Source organism: Rhamphochromis longiceps, linkage group LG4 (assembly GCF_057381845.1).
Source record: "Rhamphochromis longiceps isolate RC_006_pf linkage group LG4, R_longiceps_female_GT1.1, whole genome shotgun sequence".
Lineage (NCBI taxonomy): Eukaryota > Metazoa > Chordata > Actinopteri > Cichliformes > Cichlidae > Rhamphochromis > Rhamphochromis longiceps.
The window spans coordinates 3,430,887-3,458,830 of NC_140560.1; the positions used below are offsets into that span (position 1 = coordinate 3,430,887).

Here is a 27,944-nt window from a genome sequence, read left to right on the forward strand (position 1 = left end):
GTTATGTTACAAAGTATTGAGTTGTATTTTTGTTATTGACCAAATACTTATTTTCCACCCTGATTTACCAATAAATTCTTTACAAATCCTACCATGTGGATTCATGGATTTTTTTTTCACATTCTGTCTCTCACAGTTGAAGTGTACCTCTGGTGCAAATTACTGACCTCTGTCATCATTTTAGGTGGGGGAACTTGCACAATCGGTGGCTGACTAAATACTTTTTTGCCCCACTGTACCTACGCCTGTGATCACAGGATCACTAGCAGTATACTGAAATACAATGCTCTCTCTTTTTCCATTTCCATTTGTTTTTAATGTATCACAGTTGGAGAAAAGACTTCATGCTCTGTTAACCCTCTGAGGTCTGGTCATCATCGATAGTGACCCTAGCCCTAACTGTAACTCCAGGCAAGTCTTGGCAGTCAGGGAACAAAACGGTGTGGGATAATTAGGAAACTTCTGAGGGAAACCTGGTCTTGTTAGTAGAGCTGGCATCCATCCGCCCTGAATGGATGAATCAGCTCTCATTTGATTTGTAGAAATCTGGCCAAATTTATTAAACCCCCCAAAACGTGACTATCCAGAGATGGGACCAGGAAGCATATTTATATTTATTTACTATTAAATCATCTCATATCTTCACACACTGAGGTTAATTATGGAGTTCCACAGGGTTCAGTGCTTGGACCAGTTCTGCTTACATTATACATGCTTCCCTTCCTGCTTCCCGTCTTCCTCATCAGAAGACATAGCATACATTTTCACTGCTATGCAGATGACACCCAGCTCTGTGTGTCCATGAAGCCAGATAACACACACCAATGAGTTAAACTGCAGGAGTGTCTTAAAGACATAAAGACCTGGATGTCCTCCAATTTTATGCTTCTAAATCCAGATAAAACTGACATTATTGTACTGGGTGGCATTACCTTGGCCTCCAGTAACACTGTGAGGAATCTTGGAGTCATTTTTGACCAGGATATGTCCTTAATCCAAAATGCTGCAGCAAGAGTCCTGACAGGGAAGAGAGATCATATTTCTCCTATATTGGCTTCACCTCATTGGCTCTCTGTTAAATTCAGTTTAATTGAATTGAAAATCCTGCTGCTCACTTACTTGTTGTTCCCAGAGTATTTAAAAGTAGAATGGGAGGCAGAGCCTTCAGTTTTCAGGCCCCTCTTCTGTGGAACCAGCTTCCAGTTTGGATTCAGGAGACAGACACTATCTCTACTTTCAAGATTAGGCTTCAAACTTTCCTTTTTGCTAAAGCATATAGTTAGGGCTGGACCAGGTGACCCTGAATCCTCCCTTAGTTATGCTGCAATAGACGTAGGCTGCCGGGGATTCCCATGATGCATTGAGTTTTTCCTTTCCAGTCACCTTTCTCACGCACTATGTGTTAACAGACCTCTCTGCATTGAATCATATCTGTTATTAACCTCTGTCTCTCTTCCACAGCATGTCTTTATCCTGTCTTCCTTCTCTCACCCCAACCGGTCGCAGCAGATGGCCCCGCCCCTCCCTGAGCCTGGTTCTGCCGGAGGTTTCTTCCTGTTAAAAGGGAGTTTTTCCTTCCCACTGTCGCCAAAGTGCTTGCTCATAGGGCTGTTGGGTTTTCTCTGTTGTATTAATGTAGGGTCTACCTTACAATGTAAGGCGCCTTGAGGTTGAGGTTGTTGTAATTTGGTGCTATATAAATAAAATTGAATTGAACTAAAATTGAATATTTACAGTTTTCTTCTCAACACTTTAATTTTTTTTTCACCGTATGTCGTCCAAGTTGACATTTCTGATGCCCAACAAAAACAAAAAGTTTGGTTTTTATTTTTTGTTTTTGATGTGTTACAATGTTTCTTTTTTTTGTTTCTTGACCACCAAGACAAAAAGGGCACATTCTGCTGGCACAGGTTAGGGTCATTATAAATCATGATATAAGTGATGCTGAGAAGTCTGTTTTTGTCTGAACTCAAGACCTGCTCACTTCAAAAATAATTTTAAAGGTTAATTTGAAGCTCTTATTACTCAAAGCTGCATATATGCAGTATTGTTATCCTCGATTTGCATTAAAATACACAACGCTGAAAAACGACTGCCCCACATCTTTCAATTCAGTTCAGTTTGATTTATACAGTACCGAATCACAACAACAGGCGCCTATTGTAATTTAAAGACCCTAAAGTAATACAGAGAAAACCCAACAATCAGACAACACCCTATGAGTCAACACTTGGCGACAATGGGAAGGAAAAACACACGTTTAACAGGAAGACTGAGGCTCAGGGAGGGGCAGCTAACTTTACATTATTGTTTTTAGTCTTTGCTTTTTATTGTTAATAAACTTGTGGTTCTGTGTGTGTGTGTGTGCGTGTGTGTGTGTGTGTGTGCGTGTGTGTGTGTGTGTGTGTGTGTGTGCGTGTGTGTGTGCGTGTGTGTGTGTGTGTGTGTGTGTGTGTCTGTGTGTGTGCGTGTGTGTGTGTGTGTGTGTGTGCGTCTGTGTGTGTGTGTGTGTGTGTGTGTGTGTGTGTGCGCGCGCCTCTAGCTCTGTGGCCGAGCAGAAGACCACAGTTAGCATCCTTGACGACATCGGCAGCATGTTTGATGACCTCGCCGACCAGCTTGACGCCATGTTGGAGTAACTACAGAAACCAGCCGGTGCGTCTCCTTAGCAACGCTGCATCAGAAGTGACTCAGTTGGCACAACGGGCAACACGCCTCTCTATCTCGCACCTTCTCCTCATCCTTCTCTCTCTCATCATTCCCCTCCACCCCTCCCTGTCATCCGTCCGTCGGTCTGTTGCTGCGCCATCCCCTCCTCTTCCTCTCGTCTCCTGATGATAACGGAGCAGCACCGCAGGCCCGGACAGACTTGGCAAGAGAAGGAGAGAGCAAGAAAGAGGAATAGATAGAGAGACTAAAAGAGAAATGTTGGTTGGGGAAAGGACCAAAGACAAGTGATGGAGGAGAGAAAATAGAAAAAACACACAAATGACGAGAGATGAAGAAATGCAACAAAAAGGAGGAGACTGCAATCAAAATGTGAGTCTTTAAAGAACTCTTCTGCTCAAAGCGAGCAAAGAAACAAAACCAATACAGAATGAAAAACCAACTGTGTAATGAATCATAGTATGGTATGTGTACATTATAAGCATGGAGAGTTTATATCTACTGAAAAAGTCCTGCATTAGCACAGTAATATATAATATACTGATAAATATCAATCTTTAGCTCTTTGGTTTGATGTCTTGGTTCTGTGTGGAATGGTGACCTCTGGTGTTGTGATGATGTAAATGACTTGATGGATTTGTTTTTGTTTTTGTTCTTTATCCGTGACCAAAACGAGACTATTCAGCTCCTGAGGTGTGTGTGTGTGTGTGTCTGTGTTGTGTGCACGCGAGAGAGAGAAGGAGAGCAATAGGAACAGGGTGGTAGATGTATGCATGTGAGTGTTTCAGGATCAGATTGTGTTTCCTGTCCTGGCTGCATCTCTGCCACATCTTCGTCATCACCCTGTACACACACACACACACACACACACACACACACACACACACACACACACACACACACACACACACACACACACACACACACACACAGGAGAAGCACAATGCAGTCAGATTGATTACAGACACACACACACACACACACGTACACAAGGGAGCGTGCACAATTAATAAATAAAATAAAGAGAGAAGGGGAGGGAGAAAACAAAAGTGTACAGCAGGTTGTGTTTGGGACAAAGTCGGTCAAATTCATTTTGGAAAGGATTTAGCCATAGGAGGTCGAAGCCACCATTGGTGAACATGGAATACATGATTAGAGGCGGGTTAGGGCTTCCACCTCTGATGGCTTATACCTCAGAGAGTTAAAGGGATTACATGCATTTCGTGAGGTAAGGTAAAGGCAGTAGAGTCAGGCAAGTGAGCAAAGCTTAAACTGGTCTTAGCTGCTTCTAAGTACTTTGCACAGTGCAGCACAAGCACCACAGTGAAGCTGAACGTCTAGAGAGACAAAGCTTTGCCACAAACTCAACTCAGCTCAATGAAAAACTTGTTCTGACTAAAGAGATGTTGCAAAAAACTTCAGGTTTCCCAATGTGTTTCATTTTCAGCTTTGTGCAGTGGTTGCTACAGAGCACCTGATACCATTTTGGGGCCTATTTGGAGTCGCTGTGCATTCAATCTGTCCAATGCAGAGTCAGAGTAGAGTCTATAGAGGTTTTTTCCAACACTTATTAACTAAAAACAAGTATTTGAAAACAGATCTCAATATGTCATTTATAAATGCCCCCACAGCACGATGCTGCCACCGCCGTGCTTCGTGCTGTGAATTGTGATTATTGATTATGACGAGTGTTTTACTCCCCGGGCCAAGCTTCTTCCAGCTGTTTCTCTCCTCTCTGATCTTAATGTGTGAATTCTACTTCACGCCTTCTCACTCAGTCTGAAGCCATCAGATTTACAGCTGTACTGAACTTCGTTGTGACTCGACAACATCCTCGTGTCCGCAGCCCTTTTACATAGCAGACACGCCACGGCAGGAAAAGCAAAAGTGTAAATGGAACTACATTTAAATGTACCTGTAAAGTCAATTACACAAAGGTGTTTTCATTCGATCTAGATATTTGATTCAACTATCTGCTATTAAAGCCTCTTTTTCTTTTGATAAAACCTATATAAAAACTACTTTGATTCACTGTGTTGGCCAATAAAAAAGATACAGTCTAGCTGAGTCTGCAGACTGCTTTTAGTCAATGATTTTCCACTGAATTCCTAATATTCATGACAAAATACCTGCATTTAACCTGTTAAGAAGGTCTTATGGTACTACTCCTTTACTAAGATAACACGCTCCCTTCCACTGACAACCTTTCTATTGCTCTTGTCCCACACACTCCCAAACACCCACCCTATGTTGCCATGACAATCTACATCACCACCATTGTAATCGGCATTACCATGGTTACTACACGGTGCGATCACACCGTGTACATGGGATGAAAATATAAAAAGTATTCGATTGGAGGAAGTGGCGGCAGAGATGTGTGAAGCCTGGTGGTTTGTTTCGAGTGCAGCTCCTCAAACCAGAAGTTGGCGCAATACTGAGATTCTAACTGCACCTCTGCCCATTAAGAAAACCAAGGTTTCACAGCACGCTGGCAGCCACACTGTTTATATAAATGAATAAGAACTCAGAGAATAGTCGTGGTATTTAAATTACGATCACATAGAGATTATATATATATGGATATTTGAAAAAAATATATAAGAAGAAGTGTATTTATGAGTGTGTTTCATTCTGAAGACTATTTTTAAAGTAAACAGATCTAATCTGAGTGTTGAATCAGTTTGCTTCTTCATGCTTAAGTGGTCTGAGCTGATGAACCATTGTAGGATAACATGTTGGGATGTTTCCAGGAAGTGTTCTTTTATTATTATTATTAATATTATTACTATTATTTTGTATTGTTTTTTTCTGCGCCTACATGTGTACATGTGTCCTGGTGTGGCGATGTGTATAGTATAAGCAATTCTTGTTCCGTTTTGTTATCTTTTGTATAGTTTTAAATGTCTTTGTTTTTCTTTGAAACATGTGCCTTGCTTTGTGATTTTGGTCTGACTTCAATACAGTAGATGGATATGTATAATATAAGGGCATCACTCTCTTTTTCCAGTTTGCCATCTTACTTGATATCTTGGTATGAAAATCGTGCTGCCCTCCCCAGCACCACAGAGTTGTGATTTTTAATCCATAAACTCAGCCGACTGAATGAAACGTTCAGTTACTAGCATAACCCCGGTTCTCTGAAAACCAGGAGAGGCATTTCACTCTAGGAAGCACCCTCATGGAAGCTCCGCTACCACTGCATCATTCTAAAGACAGACCAATCACTTCAAGGATATGGGTCCCCCCCAACCCCTTTTGTAAAAGCCCCTGGCACCACACCAGGCACAGAAATCAGTGTGCAGTTGGCTTGGATGACAGAAAATCAGTTTTAAAAAAATACCTACATTTTAGCTTCTTCTCCTGCTTTTGTGAAGAAATATGTTGTGGATCTGTTGTGTTAGCATGTTAAGTTTTACATTATCACAATGTTTAAGAAAGTTTTAGAAAATAAACGTGGTTCTACCCAGTTAGCTGAGAGGATCAATGCCACTTTCAGAGTGAAGCCACAGATACCAGCTGGTTAGTTAAGGTTTGCTTAAAATTAAAGGACTGAAAACTCTCTGGAAAAGCTAGCTAGCTTCCTAGGGAATATTTGATTTGTTTCATTTGTACAAAAATCGATGTGTGATATCTACAATTATCTTCTGACATAGCAGGAGTAGTTCTTTTTTTACAGTTTACATTCATAGTGCTAAGCTAAACAGAAAACCACAGTCTCACATGTTGTCCGCTCAATTTGAACTCATTAAGATAATCATATAAACTGAACAATGAGATATAAGTTCAAGTTCAACTTTGCCCGAGACTCTTTGGTTTTCATTCCAGCTAAAACTTTAGTGTAAGAAATTTGCTAACCGCGGCTAACAACCAGCCGGAGGTAGTTTCATGCTGAGTGTAACTATCTCCAGGTCGATGATCGTTAACGTTTTTGTTGTCTACGTTTTTTCTAATTACATAATTGAAATTTTAAACTTGTGCAAGACTGTTAGATTTCATTCCTGTTAAGAGTTTGTGATATTTTGCATCAAATGTACGCTGTGTAAAAGATGTTTGCTTAATTATGCTAACCGTTAGCTGAAGGTAGTTCTGCTAAGCTACGCCATGAGAGTGGTATCAATCTTCTGATCTAGCTTTGAGTGAAAAGCTACCCCAACCCACTATATCCCTCAAAACATGGACAACAACAAATAGTCCTGTCATAAACAGTAATGGCTCAATTTCTTTTACATCTTCCTTAGCTTAGTTAAGTAAATTGTTACTGAAAGTGATTGAGCCAGCTGTCACCAGATGTGTAGGTGCATATTTCTATGAAATTTAATTTTTTTCCCCTTGAGTTATTTTTACCTTGTACCAAACTGTCCTCTGTTATTACAAACTAGATGTCATTGTGGTGACATCCGACAGATGCCTGGTGGTCTGACCTTTGAGGGTTGGCTGTACTGTGTGCAGCTTACAGCTGAGACACTTTCGCTTTTTCATCCGCCATCATATCAGAGATAAAGGTTTGCCTTTTTCAATCCTTCCTTAGGTCTCATTTTGGTCATCCTTCATATCGTAGGAATTATTCTGAAGTGTGTTTTGGTACTTGGGCGTTGGGGTGAGGCTACTAAGGTGAAAAAACCCACACACAGATGGTCAAATAAGCTGTGGAGAAAACGTACTTTTCATCCCTTGTTCTTCTTAACAAAAGATGAAGCCAAACTGTTTTTATTTGATTTTCCGCCTGTGCTTATCTGAACAGACACCCGAGTGGTGTCTCCTCTGCTCTGCAGCGACTGTATGCGAATGCTTGAGAGAGTGTGTCATGTGTTGCTCTGCTATTGACTGTGTGAAATCTGTGTGTGTGGGAGTGCGTGTGTGTTGTAGTGACTGGACAGTGGTGTGCTTGCAGTGACTGCATCTTATGGCCATCTGCTCTGAATAAATAAATGTTCTGTACAAACTTCACAGCCTCCTTTTGTTTGCATTTTTATTTCTTGGTGACAGGAGTCTCTGCAGAGCACAATGTAGCTGTTTATGATTCGCATGAGACCTTATAAAATTAGCAAATGTTTCAAAAATATTAAAAAAGATTGATTGTAATGAGCCATTCAGCCTCTAACCGTAATCCAACCTCGTGTAAAGGCTGGTGAACATCCACGCTCGTTCTGAAAGATAACAGTACCGTAATACTGGACAGTGAAATTTGAAATGTTAATACCTTTGAAATGGTTGCTTCAAAGACCAGGAGACTCAAGACAGCAACAAGTTGGAGTCAGTCTGTGATTCATTGATAAAAATCTAAATCTGTTGCTGTCTGCATATGCAAAAATTCACATTTACTATTTGCATTGAGAGTCTGTTTTGAGCCTCATAGATCTAAAATAGAAATCCAGAAATTCCTCCACAAATTGTGATGTAGTTGTTGCATGACAGCAATTTAACTACAAAAACGAATAGATGCTCAGCAACCCTGTAGAGGAGTATAACCAGAATACAACCTGTTGGCAACCAGCTGACTCAGGCCTCCTCCTGCAAAGTGACGACACGAGTTGTGCACACCAGCACAGACTGATTGCAACATGTGTGAAGTCCGTCTACGTTTATAAATTACACAGCGATTATAACCTTAGTCTGCCTGAGAGCGATTGCAGGTTGGACTGTAATTTTTATAAGTCTTTTATAGACACAGGTATGAGTGCCATCCCAGCTCACCCTTTATCCCCTAACCCAGGCCTCGAGGCCGGTGTCCTGCAGGTTTTAGACGAACCCTGGGTCAACACACCTGAATCAAATGATTAGTTCATTACCAGGCCTCTGGAGACCTGTTGAGGAGGTAATTTAGCCATTTAAATCAGCTGTGATGGATCAAGGATCAGCAGGACACCTGCACATGCCCTAACCCGACAGGTTTTCTCAACATTTCTTGAAACTATAGTAACAGTTTGTGCAATCTAAAAAAAAATCCTGATAGTTCCTGTAAGCAGCGACTCCATAGCGAGTGCTATGGAGCTATACAGAAAAATGACATTTTTTCTTGTTTGGTCTTTTGCTTGTGTATTTGAAAATTATTTTTTTATTTTTGTTGTGTTTTTAGCGTTTTATTGCATGTTTTTTTTTATATTCCATATATAATTTGTCATCCATCTGCAAGCATACACTGTCCGGCCCTCTTCCAACACATGAAAAACCAGGAATTTAAGGCTTGTACAGGCAGAGCACGGTGAGTTTTACAGTTCATAGTTCAAATTGGCTATTCTAGATCTTTTATTCATGTACATTCTCGACCTTTTTCAGTAAAAACTGTAAAAGTTTTAATTTCATTTGTGTTTTGCTGTTGTTAGTCCCTGATGACAGTAAAGCAAAAGCAACTACCACATGTTGGAAGAAGTAGTCCTGAAAAACGGCTGATTTTATGACAACAGCGAAAACAGCTAAACAGGCAGCCTGCTCAACATCACACCTCTGCTGGTGAACACTCTCATGGTCTTAGACCAACGAGAAATGACCCCAATCTGATACGTGGTCACAGTCTCCCTTCCTGCTCTAGTTATGACTCTAACAAAAAGTGTTGCCGCAAAACACAGAACAGCAGTTTACATTAAACCCAAGTTTTTCATTTAATTTAGCAACAGAATGAAATATGATGATACGCTACGTTCCAAAAGGATTCCGATCATTTCCTCCTCAAGTCCTTTGGTGCTTTATTTCATCAAATAAATCAGACGAACGCTTCTCCAACACTTTTATTGATCAACGATCAACTTAGGCTTACATGATTACAAGTATACAAGAAATCACTTAAAGTGTGACCAGTGAAGATGCTTCCTCTCTTCCCTTCCTCTGCCTCCCTCACGAGGCTGCAGCCAAACTATTAAACACCCGTGAAACTCTGATTTAGTCTCTGAATCTCACCGACTATCACAAGAATATTTCAACCCTTCTGCTGTACTGTCAACCCAATATGGGTCCTTACACATCATTTAGGAAAGCACAGGCGCCTTTTCGTCGGGGAGTTAATGTTAACTGCAGTCAACTGTTTGTGTTACTCTGTGGTCAGAGAGGAGGGAGGGACATACAGAGGAGAGGAAAAGGCATCATTACAGCTGTTCCTTATTTTTCATCCACACATATGGCACTCATTGAAACACTCATGTATAGACAATAACAGGCACGTGCATGCACGCAGGTCGTCCTTCTCGCTCCGCCCTGCAGGCCGGGGTGAGTCGTCCTCTCTGTTATCTTACACGACTTTACAACCGTCGAGTTGCTCTCAATACATCTCAATACATCTCCATCATGGCACAAATGTAAAACTCTAAATCTATAGATCTTTCTCTTAAAAGTCTTTGCTGCGTTAAAAAGTGTTTTTCGAAAGGCTGGTTTCACAACACTGGACTGGGCGACCACCAACGTGACGCTTCAGCTGAAAGGGAGACGCTTTTATCTTGGACTGCTTAGAAATTGATTTATGAAGCTACTCAGGCGGACTCTGAGATCAGTTATCTGATGGAGTGTGAACGGAGTGTAAGCAGCAGAATGGTGTGCACTACCCGGCTGAGTTTTTACCTCGAGGTGCATCGTTGAGAAATCAGTGAAGCTAGTTTGAGGAGAAAAGTCGACATTTAAAAAAGGAAAAATGTGCAGGCTGGACTAACAAAAGTGCTGCTGTGGCCCTGAAACACCAACATGTGGCTCAGGTGTCAGCCCAACATCTGGTTGATGTGATTTATCAGCTCTGATTCTGTACATAATACTATATCATTCATAAATATATTTTTATTGCACACACTGCTATAAACATTTCACTGTTTAACAGAAATAAACTGATATTTAATTAAGTATCAATTTACCTTTTTTCTTTTTTAAACAGGATTAAAACTCTTGAGAATGTTAGCTGGCACTTTGGACAAACAGCTGCTGGACGAGGTTGACACGTGGAGTGCTCCCGGTTTGCTAACCAGGCAGAGGGTTTGTCAAAATGATTAAAATGAAACATTCGGAGTCGTGACGCCGTGGATGAAGGCCTTTGCCCAGAAGAACGCCTTTTGCTCACTTATACAAGCTTAAATCATCGATGACGTAATAAACATACGGTATCTGCATGGGGTCCACCCAGGGTAGTGAAGCCAGCCTTTAAACAGTATGTGTTGGGTATCATGGGTGAAGTTCGTCTGCAGGAAGCCGGCAGCACCGTCGACTGTGTGAAAAAAAGCACAGCCGCAGTCCTCTCCACACCTCGGGTTAATGTGCAGCGTCCAGTCAGTCCAGTGTGGTGCAACCGTAAGGCAGCTTTGTCTCGCTGTGCCCTGTAATGCACAGGTGGATGAGGCCACTAAGGAGTGTGTAAATCACAATCAAAGAAATGCGTGCTGAGGTGGGAACTGCGCGGAAACGTTAACGGGAGGTGAAGTGAGCTGGACGCCTGTGGAGCCAACGGACCGTTTAGCAAGTCCACACCTGAGGGAGACGGGAAAAGACACAGTAAGACAGGAGACGCGCACAGGGATACATCGGCTTTCAGAATGAAAAAAGAAATATTTCTAATAATCTAGTTTTGAAAACGCACAAGATGCTGGTATAAGCAGAAAAAGGTGACAAGGTGAACCGCTGATGCAGCGGGTGGGTTGAGCTCAGATTTAAGGGTGGGGGCGATCTGTCGTACCTTGACAGTGCTGTCGACAGCTCCGGAGAAGAGGCGCCCTCTGGAAACGGCGAGCGCTGTTACACTGCCCTGGTGTCTCAGCAGAGTCTGGGTGCAGATCATGTTGTCCATGCTCCACACCTACAACACACAAACGCAGCGCTGCTGTCATGTCTGGCCCTGCACAGCGTGACTCGTAGGATGAGATGATGGGATGGTGTCGTCAGGAATTCCCGGGACAGCGCTGAGTGAGGTGCAACCTGACAGCGTCAGACGGACCAAAGCAGAACGTCCCACAGATGCTCTGTTGGATTTAGGTCAGGTGAGTGTGGGGGCCAGTGGTGTCAAGAACACCCGCCCACTACTAAACCGACCACAGACGATTAAAAATAAATAAAAAGTCTACAACCATCTGTGATCTCATCTGATCCTGTTAATCAATGATCTGCACACATCCTACAAAGATAAGTGTGCTCGTTATATGAAACAAAACTTTCAGCTGCTCAGAGCACTGAAACTAGTTCCACTACGATAAACCACAGTGCTCGTGTCTCGTCCCTTTAACCACCTAATAAAAATCAAGTTAGAAACTACTGACAACAGTGTGAACTATCCCACCACCACCATGTCCGTCACAGCCCGTCACCCTTTACAACATCCTGTTTCCACACCAGGCAATCTCGTTTCCTTTCATGTGAACTCACTCAGGCTCCGCCCATCCCGATCACAGCCTTGTATATATTTATTACATCGTTATTAACATCTTTGGGACGAAAATGTGTTTTTCTGAGCGGCAGCTGTTGTATCATGTAGGGGGCGTCGCTGACAGGGACGCTCATCAGCTGAGCACAGGGTTAAGATGGTTGTGTCCACTTTCATTTTTTGACTTAAGCTAAACAAACGGATACGAGAGTGGGAGGAAAATATGTGACAAGATGTCAAACTACTGTAATTCTGTAATGACACCATGCACTAAAATGTATTTGAGTGGAATGCATCCAGCTTGACACACACACACACACACACACACACACACACACACACACACACACACACACACACACACACACACACACACACGACTCACCCTGAGGGAGCGGTCATAGGAAGCGCTGAACACTTTGGTCTGGTCGGGGGTGGAGATGACGGCCAGAGCGTAAACTGTCCCCACGTGACCCGTCAAGGTCCGCACCTGCTCTTTAGACTCAATATCCCACACCTGGAGAGGACACACAAACATCACCATTACCACCATCCTTCCTCCTGCATCATCATCACAAACACACACAGAAAACAGCTTTGTAGCAATTTCCCCAGCTGGACTGCTTCAGGTCATGTCAGACAGACTTGCTAAGGCTTTGTGGTTGTAATCTGAACATCCACAGAAAAACCTTTGCAACTATGAGATCAGTGCGTCCAACGGGATCAGTGACACGGGCTTAGCCACTGCCAAGAACGACAGAGGAAATGAAACTGTGCCTTACGTGGATGAGGTTTTCATAGGTGCCGCAGACGATGTGGTGGTTGGTGACAGCAATGGAGTAGACGCTGCCCCCACTGGTCTGCAGGACATGAACACACTCCAGAGAGCGGATGTCCCAAATCTGACACGCACAGACAGAAAGCAGTTTAGTGGAGAAAAAAGGAGCGCGAGGGAACGTCCTTGACCCGAGGGGAACGAACACAGCGCGCAGACACGCACGCTCGGTTATCAGCAGTGGAAAAAGTGAGTTACTCAGCAGCTGGAAGCCATCAATTCTCATCCCCACTGAATCACACGGTTTAACTGGCCAATTACAACACAGCACTGAAAACATTTAGGAAGCTGTAACCACAGCATTTCATAGATGAATCTGATCATTCATAAGTTATGAAAAACATGAAATTTGTTGTGTAGTCAATGAGTCACAGTGTACAGCACAACAGGGCTGACAGGAGAGCAGAGGAACATGCAGGAGGTCTTCTCAATCCTCTATTTAAACTTAGAGCACAGTTAACTAAGCATTAACAGAACACTGCTGTATAATCTCTTTACAAACATCTGGCTAACAGGAAACAGGATCACCGATTCAAACGTGTCTGGCTGCCTGCTGAATATTGCACTCATTCTCCCGTCATCTCTGATTTGATCTCCACTCCTCCCCCTTGTGGAAACATGCTGCCTTTATGCCATTAGAGGCCAATTGCCCCCCCTGCCTGTTATAGATTTAGATGTTTTCAAAAGCTCTCAAATAAAATGAAGAGAAATACAGTGAAAACATGAGGACAGGTGACGAGAACTGTAGAAAACAAGTCTGAAATGTCACTTCAAGCCCAGCCTTTCCCACCACGTCGACTCACTTTAACTAATTATTGTGAAACGTAAAACATGAATCTGCCTCAATGCTCCAGAGTCACAGTAAACATTTACCCATTACAGACTCATAAATATCTTCAATGTTGTGCTTCTAGGACTTATTAAATACAACGTGAGCATAAAGAGCTGAGCCAGGACTGAGTTTGTCGAACCGATTCCCCTGCAGTTAATAAGGAGAGTGTGTTTACATTGTGATGCCACACAAAGGGTCTTTTTTTCATACTGTCCCACAAAAATAATACCATCGAATGATTCCAATTAAACAAACTATATCCAGGGATCAAACAGACCTTTGGGGACTTTGCATCCAGTCTGTGTCAAATGTATGAAGCTGCTAAAATATTTAAAAGCTTAACCGTCACCGAATGCTGCCAACATGTGTCAGAACAGTTTCTGCGGGAAACCGTCTCTAAATGGCTCCTCCAGTTAAAGCGATGGCTAGAGACCAGCTGCTCGCTCACAGGCGTCACATAACAGAGCGCCGTCATTCTTCCACAGACTGTCCTTCGTTCCTACAACCAGTCCCTCTCGCTTTGCTCTCTGTTCTCCCTTCGATGTCCCTGAGGTAGTCATTAGTGGCCAACTGCAGCAAGACAGTGAGCATACACAAACACACAGCATGAAACGAGCCCAGACACACACACACACAGGCATTCCAAGTACTTTGAACAGTGAGGAAGTGAATGAAGCCGACGCACAAACCTTTGTCAGTGCTGAGAACATAACTGAGGGGATACACTCATGGATGCAGCTGTAACTGCACACGGGGGCTCAGTACTCCCACCAACACCCAGAGATGACAGAACACAAAGCTGGAGACCCTGACCTAGCCCAACACACTAGCAGCAGTGCCTGCATTAAAACCGAAATGTATGTTTGGCTGTTCGTCCAGCTCTGCGTGTCCATCTTCCTCCGGATGTTTTTTTATTTTTACACATTGGCTCCAAAATGATCGACCACCAGCTTCCAAACCCTACTCAAATATTTTTTGTTGTTGTTTGTTCTTTTTCTTTGCAGCCAGTAAAAGAAAGAAAATGTTTAATACAGCCAGTGGCCGAGGTCGTCTTTAGTTCCTGGGCACCTGTGTGTTTTGCCCTTTGTTGTTGTTTCCCAGCTGATTTTGTTCCTTTTGGGTTTATTTTTCTTTTCTTCCCGTCTTGCTTTGTGCATTTCAGTTTGTTTTGTTTTTTGCAAATAAGCAAAGGACAGAGAGCTGACAATATTATCATTCCTGTAGTTTATGTTCGTAAGGTTCTGTCCATCTAAAACGTGAATAAAAGAAACAAAAACAAACACTGGACTTCTCCGAGCAGTCAGAAATGAATCAGGCACAACGTTCAACATCAAAAACTATTTTCTCTGTTCAGGAGTTCAAGTAAATAACTGGAATTTGGCGTCTTAGTCAAAACAAAGTAAAGCATGTTAAGACTGTGTAATTGTTTGTGAATTAATGGGTAACAACAATAATTATATTTTAGCATTAAAAACATCATTTTGATTAAAGAATAATTTTGCTGGTGGAATAAAAAATGATTTTGTTTATTACCATTGCTGTTTTGGGCAGCTGTGAAATAAACCTCACATTGTGTGGAGGTTGAATAAACGTGTTCGTACGCATCAAATTTAAACAAAACTTAGAGATGTTTAACATAACAGCACAAAGGAATCCAGATCCAGGAATCCTTCTGGCTCCAAGGACTCGCGTAAAGTGGAAATATGCAGTCTCATGATGCTTTTTTATTTTGTTTGAATCATTTATAGCTGCTGAGTTATGATTGGACATAAGTAGGTAAACATTGCTCTTTCTTACCTTGATGGTCTGATACGAGCCGCTGTACAGGTGGTTCTGGGAGGCCACCAGCGCTCGAACCCAGTGATTGAGTCCTGTCAGCTCCTTCTTCAGCTTCAGCTCAGTGCCCACGATGTCCCAAACCTACACACACGACAAGAAAATCCACTGAACTAACAGAGGAGGAAAAAAGTACTGGATCCAAAGAGAACAGTCAATAAAATTACAAAAATACCAGATGGTGAAAAAATATTAAACGTTTGGTAAAACATTTGTTTACTAGAGTAAAACATGGACATTTTAAATACTGGACTCATTTTCAGCTTCACCTTCATCAACATACCACAAAAAGCTAGTTTGTCACACTCACACAAGCAAACAGCTGAGCTGAGGCAGATAAAAGGACTTGAAACACAGCAGCAAGTCCATCTCTGAATGGCTCAAAACAAATATCAAACCCCCCAAAATGAAGGTTTTAGAGTTAAAATCACATCAGACTGAACTGCTTCATGACCTTAAACAGGCGTTCATGCTGGAAATCCCCCCAATGTGGCTGAACTGACACACTCTGCACAGAAGAGAGGCTCAAAATTCCTCCGCAGTCATATGAAGACAAATATCAGAAACGCATGATTGTCACAACCAGTTCTGACATTTAGAAGAGAAAAGACTTTTTCACATTGTCCCAGGAGGTTTATATAACTGTGTTTAATTTAATAAATGAAATCTTCTTTTAAAAGCAGCATTTTTTATTTACGCTGGTCAACTTTTTCTAACGCTAAAAGTCATCTGATGACCTGAAACATGTTTAAAAACAAAAAAACAAGAAATCAGAAATTTAAACAGCAGAGGTGGAAACATTCAAGTGTGATCTGTCACTGAACTGATGTTGAGAAAGGCTGAGTGAAGGGGGTTGGAGCGGGGGGAGGGAAAGCCTCAAGTAGGGAAAGTCCCTTTTGTGGGAGCACTGACATCACCGACATACAGCACCAATGCATCCTCTTCTTCTCTGTCACTAAAGGCTACAGTCCAAGTTTATTCATTTTTCACATTTTCATATTCTTTGCAGATGTCAGCTGTGCAGGATTTGGGCAAATCCGTCTACTTCTACAGATTTGAAAAACATAAAATACCCCAACATACACTGTGTGAAATATGCTGCACATAACAGTACCTTGATGGCCTTGAGGGAGCCGCTGAACAACATGTTGTGGGAGGAGACCAGTGTGCATACGGGGTTGTCATGGGCACGGATAGTATTGACTTTCTGGAGCGTCTGAATGTCCCACACCTACGCAAGATGCACAGTTGGAGGGGAAATGCATGATGCAAATAAATGAGCTTCTCGACGTATGAACACATTCCATCGTGAAATTTTATAAGCTTGGTCCTAAAAGAGGGAGGACGCAGAGACTTACAATGATGGTGCAATCTGCAGAGCCACTGTATAGCCTGTTACTATGGGGAGGAAAAAAAATACAACTGAGTCATCCTGAGATTCCTGCAGCTGATAGAGATCCAGTGATTACAACATGTGTGCATGTGTGAATTATGTTACCCTTGGATACACAGAGCCAGCACGATGCCATCATGACCCTCCAGGGTTTTCTGACATTTGTAGGTGGTGCAGGTGTCCCACACCTTAGAGGAAGAGAAGCCGTCACTTAGTATTTCTGTGCATAACAACAACTCTACAATTCCTACTTTCTACAAAACAGGGTTATATGTGGAAGTTGTCTGAATCTCTTTGGAAACAGGAGTGAGCAGGCAAAAATAGCACGTATACAAAAACGGGGAAATGAGTGTAGCCATTACCTTAATCGTCTTATCAGAAGAGCCAGAGAAGAGCAGGTCTCCAGTGGAGTAGACACAGAGACACCAGACGGGACCCTGGTGGCCCACAAATGTCCCCTTACACTTGAAGATCTGCTGGGGGTCGTATGCTACACACAGGCAGAAAGACGGCATAGAGTGGATTTGCATTTTTCACTGGAGAAACACAGTGCGAGGAAAATAACTGAAACAAGAGGTTAAGAACTGAAAGGTGGATAAAGAAAAGGGAAATGGAAAAGCGTGAGCGGGGGGAGGAGGGCAATCCTGAGAGCTGGCAGAGCTACAATTTGAATTTCAGGTTAAACCTTTCACAGATTTTCACCCAATGCTGAGAGAGGAGAAGAGTAAAGGCTAACAGACACTTACAGCCCAGGATTCCCATGTTGAGCCTGGCGTTGATGTGGGACAACTCATCCTGGAGGGACAAAGTAAGTATTTGTGTAATATTTCAGCACCTCGGCTTCTTAGTCACATAAACTCCAGTTCACTCACACACACACACACACACACACACACACACACACACACACACACACACACACACTTACGTTAAGCATGGAGGCATCTCTACGAAACTCCATCAGGTCTTCGCTGAGCTTGCTCTGGTTCTCATCCAGCACATCTGAAACACACGCAGACACACAAGGTCTTTAAGACGATGAGAAAAACTTTAAAAAGCACAACTAAATGTTTACTATGATTATTCATTACAGATTGGTGCTGCGGCTGCAGTGATGCGGACGCTGCACCGGTCCGTCGTGGTGAAGAGGGAGCTGAGTGTAAAAGCGAAGCTCTCAGTTTACCGGTCGATCTACGTCCCTACCCTCACCTATGGCCACGAGCTGTGGGTAGTGACCGAAAGAACGAGATCGCGGATACAAACAGCAGAAATGGGCTTCCCCTGAAGGGTGGCTGGCCTCTCCCTTAGAGATAAGGTGAGAGGTTTGGCCACCCGGGAGGGGCTCAGAGTAGAGCCGCTGCTCCTCCACATCGAAAGGAGCCAGCTGAGGTGGTTCGGGCATCTGACAAGGATGCCTCCTGGGTGAGGTGTTCCACCGGGAGGAGGCCCCAGGGCAGACCCAAGACAAGCTGGAGAGATATCTCTCGGCTGGCCTGGGAACGCCTTGGTGTTCCCCGGATAAGCTGGAGGAGGTGGCTGGGGAGGAGGTCTGGGCTTCCCTGTTTAGGCTGCTGCCCCCGCGACCCAGCCCCGCATAAAGCGGAAGAAGATGGATGGATGGATATTAATTACCCAGGTTATGTGTCTCTTTTTATTTTAAGTCTGTGCTGCATTTTGCAAATCATGAAGTGCTACTTTCTTACATAGTTTCTCCATTACAGAGCATAGCATAAGGCAGCATTTGAGAGGGTTTCCTACTAGCTCCTGAAGGAGCAGTTACCTGTAGCAGCACGCCGACTGATTTAGTAGTTTTTAAATCTGTAGCCTTCAACCCTACCCACACAGTTAAGAGACAACACGCATAAGGAGATGCACGTGATGCAGATTCTTAAAAGGCTCCAATTTTAACTCACACATGGATAACACTCCATCATATCCAAGATCATCTCCATTCCCCATACCCCCCTTTCCTTTCCGGCCCAAAAACAAACCCGATAAACCTGCACTTCTTCTGTCAGCAAGTAACTACAGCTGTTAATGGTTTGCTGTTATACATTGCAAGTGGTGGATGTTTATATTTATACAAACATGTTGGGGACACAGACCCATGATGGTGCAATGAGTCGCCACTGGCAGCCATTCAAAAGAAAGTAAACATCATAGGGAGACGAGCTAAGACGGCTTCAGACGGAGGATGAACTAAGATGCTGCACATAGGGCTGGGCCATATTATACCGTTCACTGTAATACTGGTACAATGTTAGGCAACGATAAGAAAATGAAACATCGCGATAGAATTTGGGTAAAACGCGCATGCGCAGTGCCGAAAAAGCACGGCGGTAACAGAGAATGAGGAGGAGGAAAGCAGATTGTTGAGTGAAATGGATGAACCAGAATTAGTTTGTAAAAATGTTGCAACTATGAAGTTTAACATCCAGGCATCCATGAAAACAGAATTCATTACATTTAACGGCGTAAGAAGTTAGCAGGAAGCTAGCGGAAGTTAGCTCACTAGTTACCTAAGCATGATATAGCATGTTCTGACTGAGAAAATTCTGAAAAAAAATCAAACGTACAGCTCTGCTGTCACTTCCAACATAAATGAAGACAGGAAACTAAACAGCAGTGACGTTTGCAGGGTTACTGAAGTTGGGCTACCTGGTATCCGGTCGTTAAGTCTGACGTCACTAGCCGTGTCTGGGTCTAAACTCCGCTGCAGGTCCATATATCAAACGATCACTATGGCATTACTGAGAGTTGAAAAACTGTCTAAAGTCTTTCATCTTTAATAAAATGATCAGCGTTCTGTTCTACCAGGCGTAACAATTGAGTTTAACATCCAGGCATCCATGAAAACGGAATTTATGACATTTAACGGAGTTAGAAGTTAGAAGCTAGCGAGCTAACTCCCTGCTATCTAAATATAATATAGCATGTCCTGACTGCGGGGTTTTGGAAACAAATTAAAACGTACAGCTCTGTTATCACTTCCAGCATAAATGAAGACAGAAAACTAAACAGCAGTGACGTTTGTAGGGTTACTGAAGTTGGGCTAGCTGGTATATAATGATGTGCTACGTGACCGCTAGCGACACAGCTATGTTAGCATAATATAAACAAGCTAACTTTTTTTCCACTGGATAAAAGTTAACGTGAGTGTTCTCGGTGGTCAGGAACAAATGTAATCGCATGGCAGGATGCTGTAAAAGGACCAAACTTCAGCCAGGAGAACAACTGAGATAATCCATCCACAATACGAGGTTAGTCATTCATATACTGCTGCATGGGCTGGGCTGTAGTTACATCCTAAGGTTTTAAAAACTGAGCTTAAATAAATGATTAGCGGTAATAAAAGCCGAGGGAGGTCAACAGTGATCACTGACTGTTTTAGGAGCTTTTTGAGATCAAATAGAAGAAAATACAAAACATTAAACATGTTAACAACACAAAAGCCATATTAAACGCAGACTACTTTAGGCCCGGAAGTAGGATTCGTCACGTCATCACTTAATGACCGGATATAATGATGTGCTACAGGTCGCTAGCGACACAGCTGTGTTAGCATAAACACAGTGAAGCTGGAGGACGAACACTAACACTTTTCCCCTCAAAAGTTAACGTGAAGGTTCTTCATGGTTAGAGACAAATGCAATCGCATGGCAGAATGCTGTAAACGGACCAAACTTCAGTCAGGAGAACAACTGAGATAATCCATCCACAATACGAGGTTAGTCATTAATATACTGCAACAACATGGGAATAGAGCCGCTGTGATAGAATACAGCATTAATGACTCGATGGTACAGAAGTGGAGGAAGCAAGAAGAATGAGTTGAATAAAGTTTGATTTATCTGACTGCTTTGTTTCGCTTAATGTGCCTTATAATCCCGTGCACCTTATGGTCCGAGAAATACATATTTGACTTTTTTATTTGGCACACTGCAGTTTAATGTTGCAAAGCACCTCTTTTTAACTTCAGTGGATATTATGGTTATGCTCAGGATATGTCAGCCCATTTCTACTGGAAATGCCTTTTGGTTAAACCTTCAGCAAGGAATTTGCATTTGCACTGTTACATTTTTATAAAGCTTTAATGCACATAAAAAAAACAGCTGCTTGTTTAAGTGAAAATAAATGGATGGGTTTTTTGTGCTAGTAATGTTGTGGAGTTGTATTTTGTCTCGCATCAATTATATCGTCAGTTATATCGTTATCGCAAATTTTCAAATATATATCGTGATAAATATTTTTGCACACATGTATGGTATAAGACGAATACAAATTATTTTGAACAAAGCTCCTCTAAGAAGAGCTCAAGAATAAAAGGAGAACTAAAAATAATCCTAACAGGTCCATGCGACTTTGGAAACTGGCCTGACCAAAATAAAACTATTTACCAACAACTACAGTTCCACTTAAAGCCTTATTAAGTAACTTAACTAAGTCGGAACTTCCCTTCAGTCTGTGAAACATCCAGAGGAAGTATGAGCCAATATCTTCTTACTGAATCTAATTTGATGGCTCCTAGAGTCGATAACAACAAAACGCACATCTTGGTATTCAGTACATGTTGTGCTGATAATATACTGAATACTCAAATAAGCTGAAGTGTGAAGACATGTCTGATCTATCCATGATATTAGTCTGAGAGTCTGTACTTGTCTTTCACATGCACTGCTTTGCTGAATACTTGGGCAAAGTGAACTATTTAAAACACATTCTTTATATAAGCTGTATACCTGAGGTACCACAGCACCTGTTTCTTGACAGCTATACAGCATCACTGAGCCACATACAAGCAGCCCACCTGCTCACTGAAGCTCAACTACATCTTCTTCCAAGCATATAAATATGCAAATGATGTTGCTGAATGTTAGAAAAAGAGAACTGATTCTTAGTTCTGCTTTTCTGTCATCTCACCAAATTTGAGCTCCAGGTTTTTCTCTAGCTGATCCAACTTCTCAGATAATTTCCCCAACATGGAGCGTAGGAAAGCGATGTCTTGGTCCTTCTGAGCCAGAGTGAGCTGCATCTCATGGAATCTAAGCAGGCAAAAGTCAGACGTCACATTAGGACCGATGGGGAGGTTAACAGAAACGGTTCAGCACAACAAAAGTCTGTTTATCTGAGCTCACCTGTCGTCAGTCTGCTGCAGAAACTCCTTGAGGCCCTCAAATTTACAGACCTCCAGGTGTGTTTCATATGTGTCCTGGTTGCCTATGAATGTGCAGCTGTTGGCAAGGAGACAAGATGCAGATTACTGACAAGTAAAACAGAGCAAATATGAATACAGTAAAGTAACAGTGCCAATGGAAAAAAGCAAGAAATAATTTCATAGAATGAACAAAATATGCTGGAGAAAGGTGAAAATAAGACATCAAAGCGCTGTTTTAGGATTACCCATATTTGGAGTGTGGACATTTGATGTGTTCGCATTCTTTGAGGTGAGCCTCCAGGTTCATGGTGAGCAACGGCGGGCAGGAGGGGTTGTTTGGGCATCGCACGGGCCTGTAGTCACAGCTGGCCTCATGTTCTCTGCAAACAGATGTTGGGACGATGAAAGCAGAAAATGTTTTTTAACAGGATACAAACAGACCATACAGCTCTTTGTTTCACTTTAGATTTCAGGAATGTTTCCTTACTTGCGTGTAGATAGTTTGATTGTGAACGGGCAGCCCAGCGGGTCCACCTCGTAGGCTCCAGGTTTCCCGGCCACTGAGGTGTTGGAGGCCGTGGCGCCGGCCGCGCTGCTGCCTACAGCCCTGCAGCCGTATTTACAGTGGATGAAGAGCTCTCCAATCTGCTCGGCTACTGCAATGTTGTTCACCACAACCGTTAACTTAGCTGCATCCACAGGGCACTTATCTGCAAGGAGCACAAATATTAATTAGGTAGGGTTAAAATCGAGTAAACTTCAAAATTGTACTGCAATAAATGTCTGTTACACATTTTTTAGGGTTACCTGAAGTCAAGGCACATCGTCTGCAGAAAGTGTGCTGCAGAAAGAGGAAGTTAGAGTTAGTTTAGTTTTACTTTGCTTTAAAACATCTGGATATTTGGTGAGCCCTGACAGTCACACATGCATCTAACAAAGAGTGGCAGCTTTTCTGATTTACTGCAACACTAGCAGAAATTGTTGGCCACCAGGGATTTACAGCCACTTCTACTAGTGCATTTAGAATAACCTAGAATATTGTGGAAATGTGTTTGTTTTTTTAGTACGTCATTAAAAAGGGCAAACAGGTCTATTTTCATTCCAATTCACATTAGTCAGAAATCCAGTAACTGGATGTGCCCTGTATGATCCCCTTTCTCAAGCAGTCCTTTGTCATCACTATTTTATTTATTTGACAGCTGGATATCAACAGCATGTCAGTTTTAGCACTTTTTCAGAGTCACAATCAAACCTTTAGGAAACCGAGCACAACTGTGATGAAATTTGTTGGAGGTTTTTACAAGCAGTTGGACAAACTATGGAAAAAAAGAGGAACAACTTTCAAAGCACAGGCAGACGGACAGAAAGAAAAAGATTACAAGTTAAAAGAAGACTCACCCCACACGTGGTGATGACGGGGTCCTTGAAGACGTTGCAACACAGCTGGCAGCAAAGTTTGACTGAAGGCTGCTCAGCAAAGACCTGCGGCTCCTGCTCACAAACATAAACTTGTGTTAATTCACTCAACTCCAAAACTGTGCTCTGTGTGTCTGTGTAGATCTCTGAATGTACTGCAAGGCATCTGTTTATATTTGCTTCCATATATGTAGAGTAAATATAAGTGCCGGCTGCCATACCGTGTCCTCCTCCTCTTCGTGCAGAGAGAAAGTGGAGCGCAAGGACATGTTGGACTCGGAATGGAGAGATCGGACTGAGATGGCCGAATCTGACCTCCGAGGAGTACCGATGGGAGGCTGAGGAAGGGAAAAGAAGCAGCGAGGAAGAAGAGTTCATAAACAAATCCCACACTAACGGTATCACAGCAAATCCTCATGCATGCAAATATGAAAAAGATGCAGAGCATGAAAACATTTCATGTTTTAGTCCAATAAATGATCACTTTGACTACGTTATCATGAACTGGATGTTGAGTTGATGTGTGCTTACCATTCCATCGTCGTCATCACGGGGGGAGTAGGTCAGAGTGCTCGAGGAGGAAGGAGTCCGTCTGTGCTGCTTGTAAGTGCTGGAGCCTTCTGCTGAAAAAAGAAGGGGAATACTCAGAGGAAAGAACACTACAGTAAAACAAAACTTCAGTGACATCAAGCAAACACGCAGTGGTGTGTTAATTATGTGTCACCTTTAGCTCCAGCAGCTGAGAAAGTTGGAGCAAACGAGGCCTCCATCCTGCTCTGCAGTGAAGAAAGATGCACAGACGGAATAGCTCAGAGTCAAAGTTTCCGTTTATTTTAAAATAAAACAAAAGCTGTGATGGGAATACATTGCAGATCACGAGTACAATGAGCAATAGTGTACAATGAATACTAATCCTGCTACATGATTCAAATTTCTGCAAGTGTCTCTCACCCCGTTGCCAGAGTCTGCTGAGGGGCTGGAGGGGCTGCTGGGGATGGTTGCTGTGCTAGCTATCGCTGCTCCTCCGGAGTATCGGTTGTAACGAGGAGTCTTACCACTGCTCATAACCCAAAGCACACACTCAGAATATGTGAGGAAAGACTATCAGGTAGCTGGACTGCTAGGCCTAGGAAGAGGTAAAAGGACAAGGAGGGTATTAGCGTGACACATACTGTAAAAACGATATCAGTTGGTATGGTTATTTCCCTCCGACCAGAACTACAGAAGTCCGAGTAAAAAGAGCTTAAGCACGTAATGCTTGCTTTAAGTTAGAGTTATGTTTTAACACAGAACAAAAATTAAAAATAAAAGCCACATGCCCACAGTTGGCTCGAGGGATGTCAGCAACTGCCAGAAGCTGCAGCACAGCTTTAATCTACACGAGAGGCAACGCAGTGAAAAAGAAACGACACAGTGGAGTTACTGTTGTTAAGGCGACGTTTGACCTACTTTACTGGCCTCAAGCACAACAACACAATCAAACATAATTATTTCAATTCACAGAAAAGATGACGTTTATGAAGAAGTTTTATGTTTTAGTCTGTTGAATCCGACTATCCAGAAAACCCAGAGCACAAATCCAGCAATAACAGGAAGTTCAAAGTTCAGTCATTCGTTAATTAATTTGTTAAATTAAAAACAAAAAAAGTTCTGTTTCCTCTCTGCTAGTACTGTGTAGTTTGTCTCATTCACAAATATACACACAAAAAACTCCTCAGGTACCCCCAGACTGAAATCTGAGGCCCAGCTGATCTGAGAGGATAGAAAGTAATGTGATTTTTTTTAATGTCATTACAGGATTTCCTGTCTTTCTGTGAACAAACCGTGGCCTCGTGCTGCTTTACAAGAAAGCTTTTCAGTTTTGGGACGGTTCAGAACTGAAGTAACAACATGGACTACTGAGAATGAGAAATATTATTATTTAGTTACTGAACTGACAACAAATTAAGAAATTCAGACTGTTTTGATTTGTCTAATGTCTAAACAGAACATGTTCTGAGTCAGTGCATTAAATGTTTGTAGTTTTTGGACTGTTGGTCAGGCAAAAGAAGACATCTGAAGACTGATTTTCAGACCATTAAAAAAAGTAGATGTCAGCTTGAAGTGGACTTATGCTCATTTCCCCCCCTCCGTTTGACACACCTTTCTGCTGACTGTGCTTTGTGGCTGAGATGACCATATTAGGAAATTTGCTCCAATGACATAATACAGAGCCAAGAGCAGAAAAAACTGAAGCTGGAGCTTTAGTTTCCCAAGGATTTCTTGCATATATCCCATCTTTATTTCATAGGAGCATCCAATTTTGTAATTATTTATATCTTCTTCTTTTGGCCACAGCCAGCTCACCCTATCCATTGCAACCTCCTCTGTAAATGGACTGATTCTTATATAGCACTTTTCTACTCTCCCGGAGTGCTCAAAGTGCTCATGCCTCATTCACCTAATCACACCCACTCATACAAGCACTTCCAAACACAAGTGCAACTAATAAATATTCACACACATTCACACTCCGATGAACGCATCGGAGGGCAATCTTGCCCAAGGATATTTGGCATGCAGAGTGGGGAAGCCAGGAATCGAACCACCAACCTACCAAGCTGATCTGCTCTACCGCCTGAGCCACAGCCAACCCTGTCACATCAACCCTCTCCATGTCCTTCTCGTGACATCCATGAACCTGCTCTGAACTCCTTGTTATGCTTCCAACTGGCAGCTCAATCTTGATGATCATTTCCCCAATATATCCAGTATCCCTCCTCTTCACATGTCCAAACCATAAGATAAGATAAGATAAGATAAGATAAGATAAGATAAGATAACCTTTATTAGTCCCACACGTGGGAAATTTGTTTTGTCATCTCAGTAAGGCAAGGCTAACTTAATCTCCAAATTGCTAACCTAAGCTGCCACTCTGATACACTCATTTCTAATCCTGTCCATCCTGCTCACTCTCAATAAAAATCCTAACATCTTCATTTCTGCCACCTTCAGCCCAGACTGTCTTTTATCTTTTATCAAACCAGCCTTCACAGCAGTTGCTCTACCATGTTGTAAACCTTCCCTTCCACTCTTGCTATCATTGTGCGAATGCCGTGAGGCGCTGTGAGACCCGGTGGTCAAGGTTCAATCCTACCTGTGGATGTTGCCGCACGTCTTCAACGCTTGCACACACTCCACTTTCTTGACACTGTTCACTGTACCCTTTCAAATAATGCAGTTTTCAGCAAAGACTTCAGCTTCTGCACAGTGTTTGCAGATAGTTCTCCTTCTTCTGCTGTTTTCAGATTCTACTACACGGCATTCACACAGCATTTTCGAAGGAAATGCAACTTTTTCTATTTGCTGTCTGTCTTACATATTAAGACAGAAAAAAATAAGGTAAAACATAATAGGTCGTGTTTATTGACAAAGTGAAATAATTCTAAGTCTTTTAACTGGGAGAGTAAAGCTGCATCAGCCAGCAGCAGATCAGCAGAGGAAGTTCAAAATTCTACAAATTGTAGATTCATCTCGGATGTTTGCCTCGCAAGAGTGCTCATTCACACACAAACACACATATACACTGTGTATATGTACATATTGATAGAAAGTACACATGCAGATAGTTAGCAAACAATAGCATATCTCTAATCCTTCTACCTTGTTAAAAGTAGTGCTCCTCCAAAGATATACACCGAGTCCAACTTATTCGTGTGCTAAACTTGTGAAACTGTGCTCAACATCTGCAAACCGTCAAACCAAGGGGAGGAGTGAGGGAGACATAGAGAGGGAGCAAAACAAGCACAATGGGGAGAGGGGGGGCGAGACAGCCAAAAAAACCAGTGACCCGGACAACTAGCTAATGATGCAAACGGAAAGGTATGCGGTCCGTGGGCTGCACAGTCTGCCAGTGAACCTATTCCGGAGCTGTACTCGCTGTCATAAGCCCGGAGATTCCCGTAAAAAAAGGGGGGCGGAACACGAACACACACACACACACACACACAACGGAACAAAGTTAAAGACAGCTAGCTGGCTAAATGCTTAAACGCGGAATATATAAGCGAATAGGCGTAAAGCGCGAGTTTCCTACTATAAAAGAAAGCGGTCTACAACCGTGTCTGCCTGCAGTCATGTTGTCAACAACCATGTAAACTGCGACAATTGCTAACCTTAAGTATCTTCTTTGCTAGCTTAACTTAGCTTATGTTACATTTTCATTAGCAATCACTGCGACTAACAGTCTGTGGCAGGAAAAACTAAAAACAGCGGTCGAATAATCCGCTTTATTTTGTATTCAGCAAGAACATGATTACAAAAAAGTCGTTTTGGCTTAGTTTTGCACACTTACCATTATATCTGTTTAACAACAGCGCAGCTACAATTTTCTAGACGAATTCTGAAATCTTCCTCTTTGCCTCACATACACACAGCTCAAGATACCGCAGTGTGTTCTGGGACATGTAGTCGAACTCGTAACGCGTTCTCTTCATCAGTATA

General features: G+C 42.5%; 3 protein-coding genes across 12 annotated transcripts in view; 2 read left to right on the plus strand and 1 right to left on the minus strand.

The window, feature by feature from the left end:
• The window catches only part of caskin1 (CASK interacting protein 1), a 122,797-nt gene extending 118,029 nt beyond the window's left edge, over positions 1-4,768 (plus strand). For 5 of the 6 annotated variants that reach the window (XM_085402952.1, XM_085402954.1, XM_085402956.1 and 2 more), the window contains one exon: positions 1,462-2,527. In XM_085402952.1, the coding sequence (XP_085259078.1) occupies positions 1,462-1,561 (100 nt within the window). In that variant the 3' untranslated portion in view covers positions 1,562-2,527. The other variant, XM_085402953.1, reaches the window with a different exon arrangement.
• LOC146670826 (uncharacterized) overlaps positions 1-27,944 on the plus strand; it is a 411,199-nt gene that overhangs the window by 55,879 nt on the left and 327,376 nt on the right. The window lies entirely within an intron of this gene.
• On the minus strand, positions 9,358-27,943 carry traf7 (TNF receptor-associated factor 7). Of its 5 annotated transcripts, none has more exons than XM_085402919.1 (22): positions 27,796-27,943; positions 24,414-24,588; positions 24,187-24,238; positions 23,994-24,082; positions 23,684-23,800; positions 23,445-23,537; positions 22,854-22,887; positions 22,534-22,756; positions 22,292-22,426; positions 22,027-22,122; positions 21,812-21,933; positions 17,820-17,893; positions 17,638-17,686; positions 17,254-17,381; positions 16,997-17,079; positions 16,857-16,896; positions 16,613-16,729; positions 15,460-15,582; positions 12,778-12,897; positions 12,381-12,512; positions 11,315-11,434; positions 9,358-11,109 (listed from the first exon to the last, which is right to left on the minus strand). In XM_085402919.1, exons 2-22 carry the CDS (start codon positions 24,525-24,527, stop codon positions 11,095-11,097), a joined length of 2,076 nt encoding a protein of 691 aa, XP_085259045.1. In that variant the 5' UTR covers positions 24,528-24,588; positions 27,796-27,943; the 3' UTR covers positions 9,358-11,094. The 5 variants fall into 5 exon arrangements, with proteins under 5 accessions (XP_085259045.1, XP_085259043.1, XP_085259044.1 ...); XM_085402917.1 differs by having other exon boundaries at positions 23,994-24,085; XM_085402918.1 differs by lacking the exon at positions 27,796-27,943 and adding an exon at positions 27,105-27,190 and having other exon boundaries at positions 23,994-24,085.

What these genes read in the sequence shown, in the direction of transcription:
- traf7 (XM_085402917.1), bottom strand. Translation starts at nt 24,527, where the DNA reads ATGAGCAGTGGTAAGACTCCTCGTTACAACCGATACTCCGGAGGAGCA. An exon ending in ACGAAGAGGAGGAGGACACG is followed by an intron (nt 23,538 to 23,683) that starts GTATGGCAGCCG and finishes GTTTGTGAGCAG; the next exon opens with GAGCCGCAGGTCTTTGCTGA. An exon ending in GCTCGTATCAGACCATCAAG is followed by an intron (nt 12,898 to 15,459) that starts GTAAGAAAGAGC and finishes TGTGCGTGTCAG; the next exon opens with ATTTGGGACATCCGCTCTCT.